Below are 26,497 nucleotides of genomic sequence, written 5' to 3' on the forward strand. Positions count from 1 at the left end.
CAGGAACCCCTCTTGGACTTTTGTGGGGAAAAGAAATGAAATGTTTTTGAGAGACTTCAACTGAAAAGAAACATTATTTAACAGAAAGTAGAGAAGACAGATTTTATCTTGGACGGAATGTCTCCCCCTTTTTTTATGAAGCTGGCAGATAGAAAATGGGAAGTCCTTTTATTTTTCTTCTCTTTCAACTTGCTTCTTTCTCCTGCCCTTTTCTCCCTCCCTCTCTCCGTATCACTTCTTCATTTTCCTCTCTTTTCTTTGGTATCCTCTGCTCTGGGCCTTCATTAAAGTCCAGGGATTGTATAGCCAAGCATGTGGTAGATGGTTAAGGGAAGACCCTGGGTAAAAGGCAGGGAAATGTTGGTCTCCCAGGGTGAGAGGCTGGAAGGAGAAAGGAAAGATCCCAGATGAGAGCTACTACCTTCTGTGGTTGGTAACAACTGATTGGTTCACGAAATTAAAAGACGCCTGCTTCTTGGGAGAAAAGCAATGACAAACCTAGACAGCATCTTAAAAAGTAGAGACATCACCTTGCCAACAAAGGTCCATATACTAAAAGCTATGGTTTTCCCAGTAGTGATGTATGGAAGTGAGAGCTGGACCATAAAGAAGGCTGGTCGCCGAAGAACTGATGCTTTTGAATTATGGTGCTGGAGGAGACTCTTGAGAGTCCCATGGACTGCAAGAAGATCAAATCTATCCATTCTGAAGGAAATCAGCCCTGAGTGCTCACTGGAAGGACAGATCCTGAAGCTGAGGCTCCAATACTCTGGCCACCTCATGAGAAGAGAAGACTCCCTGGAAAAGACCCTGATGTTGGGAAAGATGGAGGGCACAAGGAGAAGGGGACGACAGAAGATGAGATGGTTGGACAGTGTTCTCGAAGCTACCAGCATAAGTTTGACCAAACTGCGGGAGGCAGTGGAAGACAGAAGTGCCTGGCGTGCTCTGGTCCAGGGGGTCACGAAGAGTCGGGCACGACTAAACGACTGAACAACAATAACAAGGATCAAGAACTCCCTTTAAGAAAGGACTCTATTCCAAGTGGGCTCTCCATGCCCTCACCACAGCAAGAAGACTGATACTGATGAATTGGAAAAATAAAAATGTGGCTCCCTTCTACGATTGAAGACTTATACAAACTCGCAACATATGAACAACTTGCATATAAATGCAGACTTGCCATGGACAAATTCAATGAAATGTGGAATACATTCTTACAAATACTGTAATAGGACACAATCTGGTGAAGTACAATAACAACCTTGTGAAGTATACAGTTTTGGGTTTTCCCCTTCCCCGCTTTATTTTCCCTTCTACACGGGTTGTGTTTCTCTTTTTCTTTCTCTCTTTTATTTACGTCTCACAGTGTTTAGTGCACATATTATTATGTACTTTTTGAACTTTCAATTAAATAAGAAGAGAGGACTGTATTCTACTTAGTCTAGTTGTATTTTTTGTAGCATCTCTTTTTGTTTTTTAGATTAGGCTTTTATATCTTACAGTATTATGAAAAACTTTTTAAAAATTCTTATATTTCACCCCTCCCCAAAAAAGAAATAGACAGCTTCACCTATCCCTACTTCTCAAAGAGTTGGTGTGTATTTTAACCCAATTTCTAAGCTTTTACAAAGCATATTTATATGCAGATCATTTTTTAAAATTATTAAAGGCCACATTTAGGTAACACTCCATCTTTTTACAGTTCCTGTTGTTTGTCGTTAGCTTTCTTGATGAGAAATGTCAGAAAGTGGTATTTTTCTCTCACTTGTTCTATGCATTTTCACTTGCTTAATTTCTGCATGCCAGGTTGATGCTAAAGACACAAGTACAGGGTCATCAAAGAAACCCATTGCCTCCGTAATGGCTGACTTTTCATATAATGCAGTGGTGGCCAAACTTGGCCCTCCAGCTGTTTTAGGACTACAACTCCCATCATCCCTGACCACTGGTCCTTTTAGCTAGGGATGATGGGAGTTGTAGTCCCAAAACAGCTGGAGGGCCAAGTTTGCCCACCACTGATATAATGCAAGACCAGTCTAGAAAATCACTGTGAGAGCATAAAAATCCACCCTATCCTGAAAAAAAGTTGCTTTTTTTTTGCGTGAGGAAAAGACAGTCTGTACCTGTGGACAGAAGGTGAACAACTAAGAGAAGCCCTGGAAGGTTTGACAGGCAGCCTATATGAGTCTGCACACTGGCCGTGAAGTAGTTAAGAGGGGGAAATTGCGTTTTGAGAACCGTTTGAGAACAAGTAGTGAATGGGATAAGTGTGGAAGGGAGTCTCTAAAGTTCTTCTTGTCTTTCAGGAATACAAGCGCAAGTTAGCCAGAGTCTCTCAGGTACGGAAAGAACTCAAGTCACGGATCCAGACCCTTCCTGACCTTTCACGACTCCCCAATGTCACAGGAAGTCAGGTGCATCTTCCATTTGCAGGAGATGTCTATAATGATGATTGACATTCAGATCTTCCCCTGGAATGAGGAATTGGGCAGATGGATTGATATTATTTTTGTATATTTGTTGAGAGTAGCACCTCAGTGTTTTAATTTATAAGAAATGTCAACTGTTGCTTTGTTTACTATGTTAATGAAACTGTGGTGAAGCAGGTACTATCTAAGAGGCAGAATCTCTGTGTTATTATGTTTAAAAGAAAGAGTGATTATTACAATTTAACTTTTGTACTAACTTTGATTAGATCCAGGAGAACATTGTTTCTATTTTGCTTTTTCTTATGTGATCTTTATTGGATATAGGTCTAATAATTTAAACTAATCATATAAGACTCTGCACATAGTAAGTGAAGAAATGCAAAAATAGGTCTTTTGACTCCTGCAATTTGGGTTGAAATGTGACAGTAATTTTTTTTCTTCTCCAAAAAAGTCATTGTCTTAATGTCCTTTTAAAAACTTTTGAATACAAATTATATTAAAAACAGATGTTGAATGACCAAAAATGACCGTAGTTAAGTGAATTAGAATGCTAAATGATTTAGAATTTTAATAGTAATCACACCTCCTCTCTGAAGGCTGATTTTTTTTATATATAGTCAGCAACCATATGTTTCCATTGTAATCATTTTCTACATAAATCCAAATAGAAAAAACCTCATCTTAGAGGACAAACAGCCCAGTGAGTGTAATCCTCATCTGGAAGGAATTGGAATGGTTATATAGGACTGAATCTATACTTTTTTACAATTAACTGTGCTTAGCGGTAAAAAAAATGTTTAGAAGTTCAATCCTATAGCTGTCTACTCAGAAGTAAATCCCACTGTATTCAGTGGCTTAATCTAGATTAAGTGTGCAAATGATTGCAGCACAAGAACATAATTCTGTAGTGTGCTTTATTCATTAGCTGGAGCTCTGAGCATCTTTTCTCTAATGGGGAACTCATCGGATGAAGTCAGCTTGGAAGGTTAATTGCAGAAAAGTTCCAACAAATCACTCCCAAGCCTGGAGTGTTAACATGGGGAAAGTTTATTCCTGACTACTCAGGGTGAGGAAGTTCACACTGATATATGGCCACTGCCTTTCAGCATATTTACCTATTTGCTTGCACATACAGCTCTCCATTTGGTCTATGGGCAGTGGAGTCTAAAAATGGGGTGGTTCTTACCATCTGGGGCCAGTGTGCACAATTGCTGCAGATGCTAGTCACAAAATTGCAGTGCATGGTTTAGGAAATTGAGGAAAAGACATCTACTATTTGTTTCATTCTTGTTCAGTGATGCTCTCAAAAATTACTGTAATACATTAAGGATGTTTTCCAGTTAATTTGACCCGCCTTAAAAAGTTAAAGGTAAAGGGACCCCTAACCATTAGGTCCAGTCGTGACCAACTCTGGGGTTGCGGCGCTCATCTTGCTTTACTGGCCGAGGGAGCCCGGTGTACAGCTTCCGGGTCATGTGGGCAGCTGGACTAAGCTGCTTCTGGCAAACCAGAGCAGTGCACGGAAACGCCATTTACCTTCCTGCTGGAGCGGTACCTATTTATCTACTTGCACTTTGACGTGCTTTCGAACTGCTAGGTTGGCAGGAGCAGGGACCAAGCAACGGGAGCTCACCCCATCGCGGGGATTCGAACCGCCGACCTTCTGATCAGCAAGTCCTAGGCTCTGTGGTTTAACCCACAGCACCACCCGCGTCCCTATTTGACCCGCCTTACACCACCAAATTAGGTCAAAGTTGCAAAACTTAAAGCCCCAAATTGGACATTATGTATATTTGGCAATTTATTTTACACATTTAATGTACTTTTCCACTGTCACTTATTTGTTACCAGCGGTCAGCATGGCTGATCATATTCTAGGGTCATTGGCAATCTGAAAAGGCTACCTCATTTATTCACCCTGGGTGGTGAATTCATCCCACCCCTCAAAGACATAGATTTTATGTTGCAATGTCAGATACAGAAGCGATTAGCAGGTATGAGCACTCCTTTCTATGACTATATTACAATTTAAATATAGGAAGTGGCCTTAAGTGACGCCGCCCTGCTACCTGGCAAACATTTAACTCTTAATTGTCACCTTTAAAATTAGAACAGTGAAGTTATTCACATTTCCACCACTGAGAAAATGTTGAATGCTAGTGGCAGATAAAACAAATTATTTCACAGGAAAAATGCTATTTTGAATATAGCTACTTAAATATGTGAAAATATAATACCTCTTTCTGGGAAACTCAAAACAGTTTAATGCAGCTTGCTGCTGCTGCTGCTTCTGTCTTATTGTAGCAGTTTTGGATTATACTTAAAAAGCATTTCATTGTCAGTTTTGAATGCTAAACTGAGGTGCATCTACTTCTGTTACCTATATCATGTGCTGTTTGCAAAGTTTGATCCAGCAGAGGTAAGCACATCTAAGACCGATTAATTTGAACGGAAAAGGAATTATATGCTTAAATTTCAGGCAGAGAAATTAGTGGGGAATAAAATTGCTCAACTTTTGCATCTTGCTGTAATATTTATGGAAGATAACGGCAAACTATAAGGGGAAAAAACACTTTGCTTGTATTTTGAACAGCTTGTGCCTGATAGTTTGAAGTTTTATTGTATTATCATAGTCCTAAAATACTGACAGACACATGTCAGAATGCAGCAAGATGAAAGGTGGTTGGTAATCTCAGTTTATGTTTCACATTTAAAAAATGAGGGGAAGGAGAGGGATTTCATGGAGTTGAAAATTCTCTATGCTGTTAGGACTTTTCATGGTTCAGACACACTGTAATATTTCTGCTTTTTCTAATCCATTCCATTCCAGACATCAGGAGGTTATAATATCCAGATTTAACAAAGCATATAATTATAATTTCTTTTTCTCCAAAGGACACAGGAAAATTCCACTCATACCATGCAGAATTGCATAAGTTTAAAATATAAACCTCAATTTGTTTTGCATCTGCTTTTTTGCATGCAATGTTTAGCCACAGATTAGTGTTACTTATATGAGCCTTTGGCTAATGCACTCCCACCCCTTAATTGGAATAAGCCAATTTGTGACTAGTAATGATGCCTGCTGGTTTCACTAAACCAGAGCAAACCGCAGTTTTTCTAGAACTTCTGCCTTGTTCTTTTAGAATGGCAATAGTGTCCATCTGAGAGGTGCTGGAGCTAAGCTCCTGTGAGCTCCAGTTGAAGAAAAGCCCTGGTAGACAGTAAACCACAGTTCCATATTTGAACATAACAAAAAGATACATTTGAAAATGGAAGTGAAAGCTACCAATTTTCCGTTCCCTCCATGAGCATTGCTTTGATGAGGAGGGGAGAGCAATGAATCTGAGGCTTGTGCACTTAATTCTAACATACAGTGGTACCTCAGGTTAAGTACTTAATTCGTTCCGGAGGTCCGTATTTAACCTGAAACTGTTCTTAACCTGAAGCACCACTTTAACTAATGGGGCCTCCCGCTGCTGCCGCGCCACCGGAGCACAATTTCTGTTCTCATCCTGAAGCAAAGTTCTTAACCTAAAGCACTATTTCTGGGTTAGCGGAGTCTGTAACCTGAAGCGTATGTAACCCGAGGTACCACTGCATAGTTTAGTGTTATGCCACTGAGCCTTGCTGAAACACTTAGTTGTAGAATTCATTTTTCTGCATGTAAATATTTTTCTTCAAATACGTGCACCCTTCTTTTACCAAAATATAGAAATTAATAAGTTCTTTGGAAAATTTTACTCTACTCTTGGCAGGTAGCTTTCAGGCAAATGTTTACATTTCAGCTTAGTTTTGCCAACTTGAACCTTGTTTTATTAGGAGCCATTGATCCTAGTCACATGCCATGGAAGTACATAAAACACAGCTCACTGTGAATAAATATTGTGCTTTTGTATGCTGCTAAATCACTCCTGTTTTACTCCCCACTCTTAGGAGCACCAAAACACTAACCCTAGTTTACTTACTATGACATGTGTACTCAAGACATGTGTGCTCATAGGTTTGTTTCTTCTAAACAAAAAATGACAAGTAAGCCAAGAGCAAGCCTTGAGGTCCAGGTTTCAGTAATTTGCTGCCTTACCAAAATTTGAGTTGTTGAAAACACATCCTCAACATTGAGTAATTAGGCCAAACATTCATTACACTGAGCACACACCCAGAATTAGAAACAAATCATGTTTATATTTGCAACCCCTTACTACAGTGGTACCTCGGGTTACATACACTTCAGGTTACATTCACTTCAGGTTACAGACTCCGCTAACCCTGAAATAGTGCTTCAGGTTAAGAACTTTGCTTCAGGATGAGAACAGAAATCGTGCTCCGGTGGCGTGGCGGCAGCAGGAGGCCCCATTAGCTAAAGTGGTGCTTCAGGTTAAGAACAGTTTCAGATTAAGTACGGACCTCCGGAACAAATTAATTACTTAACCCGAGGTATCACTGTACTGTGTCCAATATAATTTACTTAAAATGAACAGGAATCACTACTAAAATACTGCAGGTACAAGCATTTCCACTTTTAAAACTTGGTTAATATTTTCATTATACAGTGGTACCTCGGGTTAAGTACTTAATTCATTCTGGAGGTACGTACTTAACCTGAAACTGTTCTTAACCTGAAGCACTGCTTTAGCTAATGGGGCCTCCTGCTGCCGCCGCACCGCCGGAGCACAATTTCTGTTCTCATCCTGAAGCAAAGTTCTTAACCTGAAGCACTATTTCTGGGTTAGCGGAGTCTGTAACCTGAAGCATACGTAACCTGAAGCGTATGTAGCCCGAGGTACCACTGTATTACAACGTCACACACCTCACTATTTTCCTTTGTGTGTTGTGGGGAACTCATTTATAAATAAGCACTGGCTGAAACAAATTTTTCCACCTATTTGGAAGTCAGTAATTACTGACTTCTAAATGTTACCATGTTGAAAGTTCAGGCTTTCAGCTACTCCATTCCACCTTATTCCATCCATCAGCCCCAGTCCCCTCCTACTGCCTTCAACAGTCAGTACAGAACATGGTAAGTCCTTTCCCCACCCCTTTATTTAAGGGATTTTTGAGAGGGAGTGGACCCACTTGTGCCTGGTCCCACTGAATTCTTTTATTTTCATTGCTCTCTCTGGGGAGCACTCTCTTCCACCCCTGGGCACATTTAAGTGACCTGTCCAGACAACAGCACACCATTTATCTACGTTTCTCTGTCTTCCATTAAAAACTTCCCTGAACTAAGCCTTCAGATGGTTTGTAAAAGTCAAATAGTAGTTAGTATCTGTTTGACATTTGATGGGAAGGTGTTCCACAGGGTGGGCGCCACTACCAAGAAGGCCCTCTACCTGGGTCCCTGTAGCTTCACATCTCGCAGTGAGGGAACCACCAGCAGGCCTTCGGAAGTGGACCTCAGTGTCCGGGCTGAACAATGGGGGTGGAGACGCTCTTTCAGGTATATAGGCCAAGGCTGTTGAGGGTTTTAAAGATCAACACCAACACTTTGAATTGTGCTCGGAAACATATTGGGAGCGGACCGGTGTTATATCGTCCTGGCAACTGCTATCAGTCACCAGTCTAGCTGCTGTATTCTTGATTAGTTGTAGTTTCCAAGTCATCTTCAAAGGTAGCCCCACATACAGTGCATTGCAGTAGTCCAAGTGGGAGATAACCAGATTATGTACTACCCTGGTGAGACAATGCACAAGCATGTAGGGGTTCAAGTGGAGCTGGTAGACAATCGTTCTGGGTGCAGAACTAATCTGTGCCTCCATGGACAGCTGTGAGTCCAAAATGACCTCCAAGCTGCACCCCTGGTCCTTTAGGGCAGGCATGGCCAAACTTAGCCCTCCAGCTGTTTTGGGACTACAACTCCCATCATCCCTAGATAACAGGACCAGTGGTCAGGGATGATGGGAATTGTAGTCCCAAAACAGCTGGAGGGCCAAGTTTGGCCACACCTGCTTTTGGGGCACAGTTACCCCATTCAGGACCAGGGAGTCCCCCACACCTTCCTGCCCAGTCTCTCAGAAACAATACTTCTAACTTGATGGAACCATTCCATTCTATTCCCCCTCCCGCCTTTTTGCCAGGGTTTTATTTTATCCTTTCTCAATATTCTGTGTCATGGTTATTACAGGGCTGTTTGCAGGGTCTCTCTCCCCCCCCTAAGTTTCTTTTCCTGCAATTCCCACTTGTGTGTACCTCAGGATTACTGTGAGTCTGCTGGAACTTCTCTCTTGTTGCATTGGTGGGAAGCACAAGAAGACACTCAACGTTTCTTCTTAATGTATAGGTGCTTAAATGATGCTTCCTCAGTTTTATATTTGAAAACTTAATACTTGTTCTAATGCATGTAACATGGTTGCATTAGTTTGTGTTTAAAATTAGGATCACGAGTTACTCCTACAAAGTGAAATTCACTCTTCTATTTGGAGCAAACCTGCTTTAAACAAGGACTAAGGCTTTCATCGTTCAGTCACTGATTCCCAATGGAGAAGAAATTACACACATGCCGAAGACCATCTTTTACAGTTGGTGACTGACAAGTGTAATTCATGACACTGGCCCGCTATACTACTCAATTGAGTCGATCCAAATATGTGTAATAGTAATCCGCTACCAATTATCTGAGCTGTTTAAACCATCACAATAAGTCTGTCTTGGCTATCTTACTAGTTGCAAGTCTAGATCTTTGGACGAGTTCTAAAGAGCTGTTTAAACTCACGCAGTGGGTTTGCAGTAGCCCAGTTAGTTTGATTTCCCCACTTTGAGTAGCTGATCCCTATGCCGTACGAATAAATCTGCTTCCAAGACTTCCCTCAGTTTCAAAAACAGTTTGCTGTGTGGTGGTGGAAGGGGAGTTAGTGCTCTGCAAGAAAGAAAAGTCTAAAGGTATTTTTGGCTCACCGAACTGGTTTCACAGTTCTTTGAAGCCTAGTCTGTCTTCATTTTTTGTTCATTATGAACATTATAGTGGACATGTGTTTATGTGAATATTACGAACTATTTGCACTTTTAACTTGTGTGCAACAATTCAGCTGTTATATGTTAAGTATAATTCATTATTGAACATTGTTGACTGAATTTGTAAATTCCATCTACTAAGAGCACATGTTTTCATATTGAAAATAAAGATTAAACACGCTATTTGTACTGTTTCATTCTGTGCTACAGTCCATGTGATTTCAAGCCCCCCTCAACATACACTTAAGAGTTTTAAACCCAGACCCCTAATATATTTTGAGAAAACTATTTTGGGTTACTTATTATACTTTTTAAATAAAGTATACGGTGGGTTGACATTTTCAGAATGGTAGGGGGGAAATATTATGAAAAGGAGGTGGCTCAAAAAGTTTTGCATCTCAAAGAATGCTATGCCCGCCAACTTGAAGGAAATGAATTTGCCAAACTCCTCCCCTGGAAGATGAGGAGAAGTAGTATCGTCTTGGGGGAGGATGCTATGGCCTGATGGGCAACTTCACCCAATGGGTAGAAGTGGTAACAGGCTATTTAAGCTTGCTCTGCTCCACAATCTTCCTTCTTTATTCAGCACCCACTCTTTTACAGTACAGGCTGGTCACCTGTTTTCCAGAGTCTGAATAGGACTTTGGGGGGAAACCCTAATTGACTGGGGTCTTCTTCTTTTTCACCCACTCCATACTGTTGGGTGATGTTTTTGGGAGTAGTGTTCCTTCAATTTGGCTAATTGGCATGTGGGCCAAGCAGGTGAGAAGATTTCAGAAATAATGGAACACTTAACTGAAGCAGTGTTGGGTTGTGGCCATACCTTAGTCACTGTTGTCAGGCATGGCCGACCCGACAGACACAATGGGGCCATGGTGACCTGACAGAAACAATGGAGCCATGGTGACCTGACAGACACATGATGTGCCTGTTGGACTCTCATACCCAAGGTCCATGCAGCAGAGAGGATCTTGGGAAACCTTGCTGTGTGTATCCAGAACGCAGCTGTTAACCTGCTCGGGTGATGGGGGTAGAAATTACCTCCATCTATTAATGAATAGATGGATATTAATGAATAAGGGACGCAGGTGGTGCTGTTGGTTAAACCACAGAGCCTAGGACTTGCCGATCAGAAGGTCGGTGATTCGAATCCCCGTGACGGGGTGAGCTCCCGTTGCTCGGTCCCTGCTCCTGCCAACCTAGCTGTTCAAAAGCACGTCAAAGTGCAAGTAGATAAATAGGTACCGCTCCAGCCGGAAGGTAAACAGCGTTTCCGTGCGCTGCTCTGGTTCGCCAGAAGCGGCTTAGTCATGCTGGCCACATGACACGGAAGCTGTACACCGGCTCCCTTGGCCAGTAAAGCAAGATGAGCGCTGCAACCCCAGAGTCGGCCATGACTGGACCTCATGGTCAGGGGTCCCTTTATTAATGAATACTTGTCCGGACTAAAGTTGATTTGGTTACATTGGTTGAATCCAACTAGTTAATTGTTTTTGCAGATCCTCAAGTTGTTATATTTAAGAAATATAACCTATTTATCCACATTTGGTTGTCCTGACCACCTTCCTGGTGTGCTGGCAAATGCCCTGTTTCCTACATTTAGTCAGGAGAGAGGCACTGAAATAAAAAGCAGAGGAATCCCAGACTCTCCATGGCTTTCACCCAAAGCCAAAAGTTTACAAGTGAGCAATTATGTGAGTATTCAGTTTGCATCTATTTACCCACCAGTGTTCTTTTCCTTTGTTTGATATTTTTGGGACAGATTATTGATACTGTCCTTTAATTAGACACACTTATGGTACACCAATTCTTTAAAGATAGTCGAAGTGACAAGAAGTGTGTGTGTGTGTGTGTGTGTGTGTGTGTGTGTGTCTAGCTTCAGGGCTAAGCAACCTTTTCAAATGAGTGCAGTTGAAGTTGGCACTTGGAGGTGGAAATCAGTGTTAATACTTCAGATGCGGAAGTTCTGAGATGGAAGATTGCATACAAGAGGAGCTATGATTATAGATAAATGCTGTGAAATTTATAAGCCATATTAAGTGCTGAAACAATCCAGATAAAAAGCACCTTGCATATTTTAAAGAAAACACATCTCTCTATGCACATACTCTCTTGTCTGAAGACATTCTTGTTCCCAACAGGATTTTGGGAACTGGCTGATTTAACGAAAGGGCTGGGTGCTGTGCTGTTTTTATTGTAATTATTTGTATGGTTTTAATGTAGATAGATATAAAATTCTATCCATGTTCAATTGCCGTTGTCTCGTCCCCCCCCCCCCAATGTTTTAACTGTTCTTATTTTTAGCTGTAAGCCGTCTTGAGGTCCTGCCAGGGAAAAAGGTGGGGTATAAATAAATCACGTATTATTATTGTTTATTATTGAAATAAAAATAAAACATTATCCAGTAGCACCTTCTAGACCAGGTATGTCCAAAGTCCGTTTTGGGGGCTTAATCCGGCCCCTGTGGTTGCTTATTTCCTGGGGTAAATTCCGAAAAAAGTTTGGACACCCCTGTTATAAACCAACTAAGTTTGTTCCAGTATGAGCAGAAGTGGGCATGCACACAAAAGCTTATACTAGAACAAACTTATTTGGTCTATAAGGTGCTACTGGACAATTTTTTAAAATTATTATTTCATCTGCGTCAGACCAACACGGCTGCCTACCTGAAGCTAATAATAATAATAATAATAATATAATAATGCCATCCCAGTAAGTAGCCTGGCTGCAGCATTCTGGACTTGCTGAAGTTTCCAAACCCTTTTCAAAAGCAGCCCCACACAGAGCACATTGCTATTTGCAAGATTTCAGCTCTGTTCAGTCATATGTGGGTGGCGGCGTTATTTTTAAACTTACAAGAATGACTTTGTCTCTAACCCAATAAAAGCTCGCTGCAAATTTGTAACCTTACAGCAATTTACTAAAAAAGAAATTGCCGTACCTTTCCCCACATAGACAATTAATGTGCCGGAAAATCAAATGCACATGTGATGCCACTATGGAAGATACACCAGGAGGAGGCCAGGATTTCATGCATCGTCCCAGGCAACTGTTGCCAAGGAGACAGGAATGTTGCGCAGGGAGGTGGGTAGCAGCTAACCTGTAGGGAGGCAGGGCAGTTGGGCAGGAGAGGAAGAGAGATGAGGTGTCCAACGGGAAGAGAAATAAGTGTTGCTAAGATCCTATGGAGAGTGTTCACTGAGAAGAACCTGTGATCAGATGTTGGAATCTGGCATTGGTCCAACTAGGTAGTGTTAGATCCGGGAATTAGGGATGGGGGGTGACTTTAGACGGCACTGTGTCTTCATTCTTATACCTCACCTTTTCCCTTGACAGGGACTCAAGGTGGCCTACAGATAAAAATAACAACCGCTGAAATCACAAGGAAACAATTAAAAAACCATTAAACATTGATTGGATTAAAACCACACAAACACACACACACACATTTAGTAAAGGTAAAGGGACTGCTGACCATTAGGTCCAGTCGTGGCCAACTCTGGGGTTGCGACACTCATCTTGCTTTATTGGCCGAGGGAGCCGGCGTACAGCTTCCGGGTCATGTGGCCAGCATGACTAAGCCACTTCTGGCAAACCAGAGCAGTGCACGGAAATGCTGTTTACCTTCTCGCTGGAGCGGTACTTATTTATCTACTTACACTTTGACATGTTTTCAAACTGCTAGGCTGGCAGGAGCAGGGACCAAGCAACAGGAGTTCACCCCGTTGCGGGGATTCGAACCGCCGACCTTCTGATCAGCAAGTCCTAGGCTCTGTGGATTAACCCACAGCGCCACCGCAAAACCATACAAATACAATAAAAACAGCCCATCGCACAGTGAAGCACACGACTAGATTTCTGTTCTCCTTCCTGCTCTCTTCCCCACCATTCTGTTTTCTGCTTCTGTGTCTGTGTTACGTACGTCAGAGCAACAGGCAGCAAAGAATGGTGTGCCAACCCTGATTAGAAGCAGAGGAAATGCTCTCAAACATGTGCCGCTTCACATTTTAATCTCACTTGAACCTTAGCACCTTCGTGACTACAGGAATAAAATAAGAGCTTGCTTCTTCTGCCCTGATACTAAATGCATCGACCTGCAAACAGAAGAAGAATGAGGAGTATATTTTCAAAGTGAAGGTAACAACCGTGCCGACATGCCAAGCTATTCAGTCAAAACCTCAAACTTGTGACACTTGAGGCACTAAGCATACACCTTGCCGATCCTCTCCTACAGGTGAACAGAACATTGGTTTCATATGGAGGGTTTGAAGAGCTTACAGTTCACCTTCATTCCCTTGTGTGCATTTTCTACTATTTAGCCTTTGTGCCTTTAAGCTTAACGATCGTAAGTGTTGGGTGAAATATACAAAACAATTCACATTTCACTACGTCTGTTTTGACATTAGTCTTCTTAAGTGTATTTTAGACTTCAGCAAAGTAGCTGTAAACATAAATGCTGGGGGTGGGGGGATGCCAAGGATCATTTGACGGCGCATTTGGGAAGGAGGACGAGATAAAAAATTATTAATAATAATCTGGATGGATGTGAACTGTAGGGAAGGTACGGAGAAAAAGAGGGGAAAGTATTGCTTATATACATCTGCCAAGTCCACACACTGAATATATAGCACTTCCTGATTGGTCAAAGCACTTCAGTTTAGTAAATTTGCGGTGGTTTTTTAATTATTACTTTTAAAAGGCTTGTTTGTTGTTTCATTATTTCCTCAAAATCAGTGGGATTAGGTGTAACTTGAATCCATTGGTTTGAGTCCTACCCTCCAGAGCAGGGGGAAAACAAGCTTGCTCCATCTTCTATGTCACAGCCCTTCAGATATTTGAAGGTGGCTATCATATCTCCTCTTTTCCAGGCTAAACATAACCAACTCCAACCATTCCTCATAAGGCTTGGTTTCCAGATCCTTGGTCATCTTGGTCGCCTTCCTCTGCACACATTCCAGGCTGTCAATAACCTTCTTAAACCCTGGTGCCCAGAACTGGATGCGGGAATCCAGGTGTGGTCTAATCAAGGCAAAATAGAGTTACTCCCCTTGATCTGGACACTAGACTTCTGCTGATGCAGCTTAGAATAGCATTGCATTTTTGGCTTAGATCTGTTTCATCATCTGCCATTGTGAAAATATGTGTACTATGGGACTTTTTTATGTAGCACACAACAGCTGTTTAAATCTCAGCAATTAACTTATTTACTAATCCTTATTTAAAGGGACGCGGGTGGCGCTGTGGGTAAAACCTCAGCGATAGGACTTGCCGATCGCATGGTCGGCGGTTCGAATCCCTGCGGCGGGGTGCACTCCCATTGTTCGGTCCCAGTGCCTGCCAACCTAGCAGTTCGAAAGCACCTCTGGGTGCAAGTAGGTAAATAGGGACCGCTTACCAGCGGGAAGGTAAATGGTGTTCCGTGAGCTGCGCTGGCTCGCCAGATGCAGCTTGTCACGCTGGCCACGTGACCCGGAAGTGTCTGTGGACAGTGCTGGCTTCCGGCCTATAGAGTGAGATGAGCACACAACCCTAGAGTCTGGCAAGACTGGCCCGTACGGGCAGGGGTACCTTTACCTTTAATCCTTATTTACCTTCCTTGCATGTCACCTTTCAAAGTTAACGTGTTTCGAGAGGGGTAGCCCTATTTGCAAAAACTGCAAAGAACATTGAGACACCTTAAAGACAAAGGTTAATGAAGTTCATCACAAAGCCATCTATGCCTGCAAACCCAACCATGCCTACTCAGAAGTTACCCTCACTGGATTCAGTAGAACTTGCCTCCTGGTAAGTGGGGTTAGGATTGCAGCAGCTCTCACTAACTTGACTTCACAATTCAGTATAACAGACATCCCCAAACTTTGGCCCTCCAGGTGTTTTGGACTACAATTCCTATCATCCCATCAATTTCCACTGGTCCTGTTCGCTAGGGATCATGGGAGTTGTAGGCCAAAACATCTGGAGGGCCGAAGGTTGGGGATGTTGCAGTATTACCTAGTCATCCTCTCTCATTTCCATCACAGAGGAATCAATGAGGGACAGTTTTGAAAATAACAATAACAGCAATAATAATTGGAAGCCACTCTGAGCTGCTTCCAACATAATAAAAACAGCAAAGCATCAAACATTAAAAACTTCAAAATACAGGGCTGCCTTCAGAAAGTTCTGTAGTTGTTTATGTGTTTGACATCTGATGGGAAGGCATTCTACTGGGTGGGCACCACCACCAAGAAGGCCCTCTGCCTGGGTCCCTGTAGCTTCACATCTCACAATGAGGGAACTGATAGGAGGCCCTCAGAGCTGGACCTGCGTCCAGGCTGGATGATGGAGGTGGAGATGCTCCTTAAGGGTCAAGGTTGTTTAGGGCATTAAAGGTCAGCACCAACACTGAGTTGTGCTCAGAAACATCCAAAGTAGGTATTTTAGGACTGGTGTTAGATGGTTCCGGTGGCCACTCCCAGTCACCAGTCTAGCTACTGCATTCTGGATTAGTTGCAGTTTCCAAGTCACCTTCAAAGGTATCCCCACATAGAGAGCATTGCAGTAGTCCAAGCGGGAGATAACCAAAGCATGTACCACCCTGGCAAGACAGTCTGTGGGCAGGTAGGGTCTCAGCTGACACACTAGATGGAGCTGGTAAACAGCTGCCCTGGACACAGAATTGACCTGCACCTCCATGGACAGCTGTGAGTCCAAAATGACTCCCAGGCTGTGCACCTGTTCCTTCAGTGGCACAGTTACGCCATTCAGGAGTCCCACACACCTGCCTGCCCCCTTTCCCCCAGAAATAGCACTTCTATCTTGTTGGGATTCAACCTAAATCTGTTGACCTCCATTCATCCTCAAACCGCCTCCAGACACTCACGCAGGACATCCACCACCTTCACTGATTCTGATTTAAACAAGAGGTAGAGCTGAGTATCATCCACATATTGGTGAACACACAGCCCAACCCTCCTCATAATCTCTCCCTGTGTCTTCATATACATGTTGAAAAGCATGGGGGAGAGGATGGAGCCCTGAGGCATCCCACAAGTGGGTGTCCAGGAGTCCGGACTATCATCCTCCCCAAACTGGAAATAAGTCTCACTGAATTCAGTGGGATTTACTTCTGAGTAGGCAGAAAGTGAGGAGGAATTAAAGAATCTTTTATTGAGGGTGAAAGAGGAGAGCGCAAAATATGGTCTGAAGCTCAACATAAAAAAAAACGAAGATCATGGCCACTGGTCCCATCACCTCCTGGCAAATAGAAGGGGAAGAAATGGAGGCAGTGAGAGATTTTACTTTCTTGGGCTCCATGATCACTGCAGATGGTGACAGCAGCCACGAAATTAAAAGACGCCTGCTTCTTGGGAGAAAAGCAATGACAAACTTAGACAGCATCTTAAAAAGCAGAGACATCACCTTGCCAACAAAGGTCCGTAGAGTAAAGGCTGTGGTTTTCCCAGTAGTGATGTATGGAAGTGAAAGCTGGACCATAAAGAAGGCTGATCGCCGAAGAATTGATGCTTTTGAATTATGGTGCTGGAGGAGACTCTTGAGAGTCCCATGGACTGGAAGAAGATCAAACCTCTCCATTCTGAAGGAAATCAGCCCTGAGTGCTCACTGGAAGGACAGATCCTGAAGCTGAGGCTCCAATACTCTGGCCACCTCACGAGAAGAGAAGACTCCTTGGAAAAGACCCTGATGTTGGGAAAGATGGAGGGCACAAGGAGAAGGGGACGACAGAGGACGAGATGGTGGGACAGTTTTCTCGAAGCTACCATCATGAGTTTGACCAAACTGCGGGAGGCAATGGAAGACAGAAGTGCCTGGCGTGCTCTGATCCATGGGTTCACGAAGAGTCGGACATGACTAAATGACTAAACAACAACAACAGGCATACTTAGGTTTGCAATCTTGAAGCATATAATTTGCCTTAAGCTGCCCCCCCCCCATGATGTCAGAAATCAGAAGAGCAAAGAGGCACCTAGATACTGTGGCAGTCCCTCTCTCAGTCAAAGGCAAATACCTTGTGTTATTGACTTCCCTGTGTGTTCTCTTTCAAAGTAAAAAAAAGTAGTTAAAGGCCGATCAATTAGCTATCTCCCCACAGGGTTCTAAACCCCTTTTCATCTTTATAACAGCATCAAAGAAACATGAAAAAAGACATTAATTACGCATAATCTGCAGACTTAAATTAAAATGCTGTGGACAGATGTGGATGGCGTTCACTTCAAGGAATCCCATCCCTGAACACTGAGTGAACATGCAAACACAGGGAAATTCTGTATCTGTGTCTGCTTAGAGCAGAATTCTCCAATATCCCTATTCCAGTATTATTCCCCCAAAAAATTGTTAGGTGTGGGACTGGAGAGGAGTCCGCCAGCCGCAGGAAGTTCAAACTGCAAGTATACCAAATACACCCTTCTCTGTTGTGGCAACACAATTTTTGGAATGATCTTCAAATAGCAGCCTGTTTGGCCTAGTGTTTTCTAGAGGTTTTTAAAATAATAATAATAAAATAATAATAAAAATAAAAAAGATTTATTTCATCTGCTGATGGAGGATCTGAAATTTCATGCTGATTGTTTCTGAATTTTATCCAGTAAAGCTGTTTTAAATTATTGTTTTCATATGGCTCTGTGTTGCACATCACTTTGCGTATTCTTGAACAGAAAATGTATAAATAGCTTCAAGGCAAAAATGTCCCCTCCTCTTTGGAAGAACATATTTGATTAGCAGGCTTGTCTTACCATCTGTTTCTGTTGATCATTTTAGGCTTACTGTGGTTAGAAAGCAAACTGTAAATCAAACTGGTATTTTATCATCCAAGGTGGGGAAATAAAAATGAAACCCAGAAAAATTTGGTCCCTATGTATTTGCTCGTTATTGATTTTAGGCAGGACCAGGAACCAGAAAATAGAAGTGGATGACTACTATCAACATCTGTTGCATAGGTACCTTAACTTAACGGCCAGTAGAGGGCAATAGAGATGTTCCATTTGAGAGACATCTTAAGAAATTTGCAGTGATAATATGTTTACCAAAAAAGGGGGGGAAATCAGGATGAAAAAGAGGAGTAGGGAAGATAGATCCTCACTCCTAAAGTGAACAAGCTGCCTTTGATAGACCACCGAGAGAAGCTAATAACCAGCAGAGAAAGGACCCTTCTCTTCAAAATGTGTACCTTCATTAGGACATTTGGCAAATGGTACGGAGAATGAAGTCCAAAGGAGGACTGAGAGATGCCAGGATGATTTGGTGGGAATGGAACCGAGGAAAGAGGATTTCAAAGAGCCTTCAGCTGACGGAGGTGAGAAGACAGATGCATTTGCTTTTTGGGGGAGATCAAAGGCAGCCTGAACGGGGCTGACTGGGACTTACCTGTACGAAGCTGAGAGAGAGGGGTGGAGAATGTCCTCAGAGTGTTGCTTATGACAGAGCGGTCAGCTGTTTAGATGGTCTTCCCTCACTGTCTATGTTAAGAAATGTGCCAGTGCTGTGAATGGTTTGGTGTTACCTGGACTGATACGTAGTTGGCACTTCGAAAGGCTGAGGATTTTGTGCCAGTTTTTGCAAGAAATCACAGGTTACTATGCTTTGAGAGGGCTCCTTTCTTTCAGCCGCAAACTTTGGAATAAATGTATCCCTGGAGTTACTTCTCAGCACTGGAAGCGTAAATCATAGGCGGTTCCTATTAACCCTTTTGTGCGAGGAAGGACTGTCAAATGAAGAAAAGATCCCGGAAGGAAAAGAAGAGCAAGGATTAAGACACAGGAATCAAAGGGCGAAGAGCCAGGGGTCAAGTTGAGAAAGAAGCACAACAGCTGCCTGACTCAGTGGTGGAACATTTGCTTTGCATGCAGAAGAATGCCAGAGAAGATGGGCTTTGGGCAGTTGTCAAGGATCTAACTGGAGAATTGCCTGGGACAAGAAAGGTAACAGGAAGCCAGCTTGAGATAAGTTCTTAAACTTCATTTATTTCAATTGGAAAATGCAACTGTTTACTGCAGGTTGAGAAACCTGTAGCCCTCCAGATCTTGTGGGACTACAGTGTCCACCCACCTGAACTGGTCAGGGGTTTAAAACAGATTTTTTTAAAGTTAGAAGGGGACCACATGGGTCATCTAGTCCAACCCCTGCAAGGCAGGAATCTTTTGCCCAATGTGGTGCTTGAAGCCATTACCTTGAGATTAAGAGTCTTGTTTGGAGAGGATCACAGGCCACCCATCCCTGATTTGCTGGATCATAAGTTATTACGCATATGCAACTCCTTGGTCTCTATGGTTCTCCAAAGTGCTGGGAGAGAATCTGACCATGCATACCTAGGGAAACGAGTCTAGGGATGCAGGGGACTAGAGAAGTTTATTGCTTGTCTCCACCCAGAGTTGAGCCCATGCTCAAGACTGCACTTATATACACAGCTGTGTCTGAGTCGCCATGCATAGGATTGGGCTACAGCTCCCATTGAAATCAGTGGAGATGTGCCCAGTTCCTATGTGTGTTTACGTGAAAGTAAATCCCCCTATATTCCCATGCCCTCATTTGCAGGGGGGTGAGCAGAGGGTGGTAGCAAAAGGGATTGTGTGCTCACATTAATGAGGATATGTAGAAGTCATGTAAGGAGCATCACTAAAGAACCATCAGCCTCAAAACTGAGGGTTTATCAAGCTACCTCTCCTGTTCTGCCTGTGTCATTTCTCTAAACAGAGAATTGATATCTCTGAAGTATGTGATTCCAGCCCCCCGCATAGCCTGTTGTTAGGAACTCAGTTGCCCTGCCAACTTCATGAAGGTGACTGGGAACATTTTCATTTTCAGTGCCTGGGGCTTGACTAGGTAACCCACAAATCATTGACTGATTGCAAGAAATTGCAAGTTACTAGTTTCAGTTCAAGCCCTCTATTTTTCCTCTTTTCCTTTTATTAAAAGGCAGTTTGTTCAGCTATCAAAGAGTAAAGAGAAATGAGATAGTTCTGAAGTATATCCCACCCCAACTTCAAGGAAATTCAGATTCACGCACATTTAACCTGTCAACTTGGAACCACCAAAAACAAAATTTACAAACAGCTGACTACCCTGCATAGTAGTCAATGTCCAATTTCATACAAATTTAGAAATAGATCAACAATAATATACATGATGATGTAAGGAAGGTAGAGTTTAGCTTTTAAGACTGTGCCTTGGCAGCTATTTTTAAAATAAACATTATTTGTATCGATTTTCTGATTAAAGCATGCCAAGAATACAATTAATGCAAGAAAGCAAACAATGGAACTAGCACAAAACACAACTTAGGTAGATAACTTGTGGTACAGGCATTTAGCTGCAAGAAAACAGAGGGACATGTCAGCAGGGAAAATACTCCAGTGTGTAACAGGTCAAATAATAATTAATCTCAGTCAAGACCATTCTCCCCAGCTACTGTTAACTTTGAAGGGATGCTTCAGATGTGTTAAACTTCCTGCAAGTAAACCAACTTCTACAGGAGTCCACAAGTGTTCATTTGACTTGCTAGGTAGCTGATAGGTGTTCTTGCCCTTGCTGGCCTCCATCTGTCTTGAGAGACAATGGAGTGTGTCTCTGGGAGTGAATCCAAACCAATGGAGAATCACAGAATCTGCTGTGGCTGCAGAGACCAGTACAGTGGTACCATGGTTTATGAACTTAATCCGTTCCGAAGTCTGTTCTTAATCCAAAGCATTCTTAAACCAAGGCATGCTTTCCCATAGCAGCAGGGGACTCAATTTACAAATGGAACACACTCAACAGGGAGCAGAACATGTTCTGCTTCCAAGGCAAAGTTCACAAACCAAAACACCTACTTCTGGGTTTGCAGCGTTCTTAATCCAAGTTGTTCATAAACTAAGCTGTTCTTAAACCAAGGTACCACTGTAACTCTTAAGTGCTGCCCCTCACATTGCTTTTGCTGTTTTAGCAGCATCGAAATGACCTCTCTGGTATGGAGGTCCTAGGCTACCCAGACGGCCTCACTAAAATGGTTCAAAGGAAAGCAGAGCAATATATTTGGCACCAGCTTGGCGGCAGAAGTTGCCGGAAGGAGGCGTACAAGGCGCTATCCAACCGCCTTAGGGACTCCACTCCAGATTTGTGTAGGGCGTAGTACTTAGCCTTTTCTTCTGCTGAAGATATCCTGCAAGGCGCTATCCAACCGCCTTAGGGACTCCACTCCAGATTTGTGTAGGGCGTAGTACTTAGCCTTTTCTTCTGCTGAAGATATCCTGCAGGGCAGAGGTCTAGGTTGGTAAGCCCCATCTGCCCCTCACTTACCTCTACAGTGTTAGGTTTCTGTTTGTGCCACTGTGCAGTGCTTGGAGTCACAAGACTCTGTTTACATTCCAGAGATTCCAGGCTGTTGGAAGTCTGACGGGAGACGGATGTTGATATTACTGGTTTCCTGTTTCTTTGTACCAGTTGCCTCTCTGCCTTCACAGAGAGAGGATGTATATTTCTTTTCTGTCTGCATAGTTAGAAATAAAACTCTTAGCAATGTAGCTCATATTTCTCATCCTGCTGCTGCTTGTTTGGTTACTCTGTGTAATGGGAACGTGGCTGGAGCCCCATCAAAGGTTCAGGTCATTAATCACCGTTGGAGGACTCGACTGGAGGAGTAGCTCAGTTGAACGCAAGTTCCGACATACAGCATGGGCAGAAACTGCCTTATTGACTGTTGGACCCACTATTACTTCAGGCGAAGCCACCGGAGCCTGTCTTCACCTGCAGGGGAAGTTCCTTACACACTGAGAGATTAGCTACCCTCACCTGGCTACCCTCACCTGATTTAGCCAGCCAGTTGAAGCCGTTCCTGGGGTGTGGCCACTGTTGCATGCTGACAGCTTCTAGGAGCCCCAGCTGAGAGCTGAGTGCAGGATGGGGACCAAAGGTGGACAAACTACCCCACCAGAGGTACTACCCCTCCCTTAACACCCCTGCTTGGTGGTCACTAGTAATCCCCTCTCTTGCCTCCTCTGGCGTGCACAGAGGGTGCCAGAGAGAGGCAGAGGCTTCTTTCACTTTTGAAGGTATAGTGAAGGGGCTCCTGCTGTTTCTTACTAGCTAAAACTGAGTGGAAATGAAACTGCTAAGGAATGGGTCTGAGGTGCCTGGTATTCCTTCTAGTCAGAGGGCTGAAGGCTCTGGTTTGTGCATGTCTGGGCCTGCCACTCCCATCAGCCGTGCAATGTCAAGTGTTGCTTTCAAGCTGCCAGCTCGCGGCCACATCGCTTCTACATCGTAACAGGGCCATGGGGCAGGGCGAGCATCCCGGGGGGGGGGGGAGAGTCCCAGGGGGTGGAACAAGCCACCCATAGGGGGTGCAGCGAGCCGCCCATGGCGGGCTGCTTCCTGGGCGGGGGTGAGGGAGCCACACCGCTTTGCCAGCAGCTTTCCTCCCTCCCTTCTTCCTTTTGGCAGCTCGGGGGGGGGGCTCCCCCCCAGGAAACAGCCCAGGAGCGGGGGCAATGGTGCACCACCCACCCATGACTCCCAAGCCTCCCACAAGCTGTCAAAACGAAGAGGGAAGGGGAGAAGACCGCCGGCAAGGCAGCACAGCTCCGCCCCTTCCCCTGACGTTTCGGGGTAGGCTTGGGAGTTGCGGACGGGTGGTGCGCCGAACGTCATGCCCCTCAGTGATGACACCCGGGGCGGACCACCCCCCTTCCTCCTCCCTGGCCTATTACAGGCTGCCTTCGGGTGTCTTCTAAAGGCATAATGGCAAAAAGAAATACAGTCATACCTTGGGTTACAGACACTTCAGGTTGCGTTTTTTCAGGTTACGGACTGCCGAAACCCAGAAGTACCAGAAAGGGTTACTTCTGGGTTTTGGCAGTTGCGCATGTGCAGAAACGCTAGGTCACGCTTTGCGCATGCACAGAAGCACCGAATCGCAATGTGTGCATGCGCAGATGCGCCGCTGCGGGTTGCGAATGCTGCAGAGTGCGAACGCGCATCCCGCATGGATCACGTTTGCAACCCGAGCGTCTACTGTACACTATGAAGATCCAAGCAGTGTGGTGATCAAAGGAAAGGAGCTAAACTTTTTTTGGGGGGTGGGGTGCCAAGTGCTTCAGCCATTTCTTCCACTCTCCCCCCCAAAAAACTCCCAGCACTTTCTTTGCTGGCTTCTTCAGACTGCCAAGATTTCAGGACAGCCTCCCACATACACAAAAATGGGGAGAGGGGCTTTCCCTGACTTTACACGAGAGCTGTGTATTTTAACTGAGGTCAGAGGGGAATCCTTTTTACTAGCAAGCTCTCTCTTTCTTTTCTTAGATTTTTCTAATATTGCAAAATAGGTAAAGGTAAAGGTACCCCTGCCCGAACGGGCCAGTCTTGACAGACTCTGGGGTTTGTGCGCCCATCTCACATCTATAGGCCGGGGGCCAGCGTTGTCCGGAGACACTTCCGGGTCACGTGGCCAGCGTGACAAAGCTGCATCTGGCGAGCCAGCGCAGCACACGGAACGCCGTTTACCTTCCCGCTGGTAAGCGGTACCTATTTATCTACTTGCACCCGGAGGTGCTTTCGAACTGCTAGGTTGGCAGGCGCTGGGACCGAGCAGCGGGAGCGCACCCCGCCGCGGGGATTCGAACCGCCGACCTTACGATCGGCAAGCCCTAGGCGCTGAGGCTTTTACCCACAGCGCCACCCGCGTCCCTTCAATATTGCAAAATAGAGTCAGCTTAATTGCAGTCGATGGATAATGCACTAGGGTGGGGATCCTGCCATTGAGACACACAGAGTAAATGAGAGACCCTAAAACAGGGAAGGGAGGAAGGGGAGACAGAGAGAAACCCCCTCGGGGAGTCTTTCCTGCCTACTCACAGGCAGCTGACTGGGCAGCTGACTGGCCAACCAGTTGGAGAAGTCTAGGTAGCAGCCTTGGACCTGCTCTTTGATCATGAACCCAATCCCAGCATCCACCATGAGAGCGCACCATAGAGATAGAAAAAGCTCAAGACAGATCATCACAGGCATACTTCCTGGCTCTGCTTGAAGAAACCTGGACATTTTGGCAAATTCAAAAAACCCACCCGGAGTGAAATTTTACCCCTGAAAAATAGGGCGAGTCCGGAAAGATCCAGATGTATGGAAATCCTAGCTTATCTTATTTGGTGCGTTTATCTCTGAGAAAAAAACTTATTAATTGAGCAAGCAGTGGATTGGCAAATAGTGCCCCAGAAGATGACATCTTTGCTGCAAAACAAATGGTGGTGTTTGGTCCAAACTGTTGCATGTTGTAAAGACCACCCAGATTTTAAACAAAAGTCTGAAGAGGTTAAATGATGCTATGTTTTACGGAACTTTGTTGCGCGGCCAATTTTAACTGTTTTCTTGTGGGCTATATGGGCAATGTTTTCCAAAACACCTGTTTCAAAAACTGGGATATACGGTAAATGAATTTGCACAGTGCTTCGGTTTGGACATCATGGAATCTCAATGGCCCTCATTTACCAAAGCAGCAGGGGAGTCTGTGTAGGTTTTTTAAAAACAAGAACAACTGCAGGGCTTTCAAGGAGGCTGTAAGACAAGACAAGGAAGTTCTTCACTGAGAATAAACCAGTTCAGTCAGGTCAGGAATGCTATTGGGCTATGTTTATTCATAGAATGCATTGAAGGTTGTGGAATTAGAGCTATCCTGGGATATGCTTTACTCTGGTCTAATCAAATTGGCCACTTCCACCCAAAGAGCAATGTTTTAATTTGCTGATGTGCTCCTTTCTGATCCCTGAAGACATTTCTCAGCCTACATTCTTTAATACATTCTGTTCCCGGCCTGCCCATTACAATCTCTGCTTCTAGCAGCTGTGTAGATCTGGACATCATCATCCCTTCTCCAAAGTGATACAGCTGGTTGATTGGGCATATACAGTATTTTTCACACTGGGAATGGAAGAGGCAAAATGCACTCCTGCAAAGCAGCCCGGTATAGTTTTGTGATTTGCCAAGCCTCATATGGCATGACAGTCCCACAAGGGGTTCAAAAGGGGAGGGGGGACGCTTCTGACTTTGCTATCTCTGTGGGAGGACAGAAAAATGAGGGTTCTTAAGTACCATGGACTGTGAGCTGAGCTGAGCTTGATGGGTCTCCTGTTGAGCAAGAGAGAAACTGCTTCTTAGAATAGTTTTTCAAACTTTCTGCTTTCAGGCCAACGTGGGGATGTTCCTATCTACTGAGGAATCCTTCCATGTCTGCCATAGAATTATGGGAACTTTTAGACTTCTGGAAATGGGGCAAGCGCTCGAATGGGCATTTTCAATTCATATAAATAGTGTAAACTGAGAGACAGTTCCAGACATAGGAGCCAACTTCTAGGGGTGAGGTCCCTTTGCATCCCTCCCCATAAAATATTTGAGTGGGCCGGGGCCCCACAACTTTGATGGGCATTGCTATTCAAATGGTGTGCATGTTCCATGCCATGTGATCGATTCTGCGGGGCAGACATACCTGCCCCTCCATATTTTATTCAAGTTGGCACCCCTGCTTGCAGACTTGGATGGTCAGTTTTGCACTGCCGAAAAGAGAGAGAGAGGATTCAGAAATGTGTACAATTTGCAGGTTCAAATTGAAATGTATCAATGCAAATTTAGACATCATGATTATAAGTAGAAGTGCAAGGCATCTTACCATTGTGGTGGTGATCTGGCTGCCCACACGCCTGCTGAGTTTGCTCTCCAGGTGCTGAAATTGTTTATTGGGAAATTTGTGGATCCTGCTTTCCCTTTTCAGACTTGAAACCAGAGTTTGATCAGATAAGTCCTTCAGACAGAAGACACCTCCAAACAGAGGACTGCCTCTGATAGTCCTTCAGTAGAGGATTGTTGTTGTTGTTTAGTCGTAACCAACTCTTTGTGACCCCATGGACCAGAGCACGCCAGGCACTCCTGTCTTCCACTGCCTCGCAGTTTGGTCAAACTCATGCTGGTAGCTTCAAGAACACTGTCCAACCATCTTGTCCTCTGTCGTCCCCTTCTCCTTGTGCCCTCCATCTTTCCCAACATCAGGGTCTGTTGCAGGGAGTCTTCTCTTCTCATGATGTGGCCAAAGTCTTGGAGCCTCAGCTTCAGTATACTGTCTTTCCAGTGAGCACTCAGGGCTAATTTCCTTCAGAAT

At 44.1% G+C, this 26,497-nt stretch overlaps 1 protein-coding gene and 1 long non-coding RNA gene across 3 annotated transcripts in view; both read left to right on the forward strand.

Annotated features, from left to right (window-relative positions):
- Window positions 1–9,566, forward strand: part of RPRD1A (regulation of nuclear pre-mRNA domain containing 1A) — a 43,019-nt gene extending 33,453 nt beyond the window's left edge. Inside the window, exons 7-8 of one of the 2 annotated variants that reach the window (XR_014212809.1) lie at window positions 2,310–6,023; window positions 7,216–9,566. Coding sequence is in view for 1 of the 2 variants with exons in the window: in XM_082195082.1 (XP_082051208.1) it covers window positions 2,310–2,459 (150 nt within the window). In the remaining variant the exon portion in view is untranslated. Of the gene's footprint in view, window positions 1–2,309; window positions 6,331–7,215 lie in introns of those variants that run through there. The other variant, XM_082195082.1, reaches the window with a different exon arrangement.
- Window positions 9,567–12,224: 2,658 nt separating this feature from the next.
- LOC309516440 lies at window positions 12,225–15,237 on the forward strand. Its single transcript, XR_014212923.1, has 3 exons — window positions 12,225–12,631; window positions 13,311–13,520; window positions 15,000–15,237. It is a non-coding gene; the product is annotated as an uncharacterized lncRNA (long non-coding RNA).
- Window positions 15,238–26,497: the final 11,260 nt, after the last annotated feature.

The sequence above is a fragment of the Podarcis vaucheri genome, assembly GCF_965113315.1.
Source record: "Podarcis vaucheri genome assembly, chromosome: 13".
In the NCBI taxonomy this organism is placed as follows: domain Eukaryota; kingdom Metazoa; phylum Chordata; class Lepidosauria; order Squamata; family Lacertidae; genus Podarcis; species Podarcis vaucheri.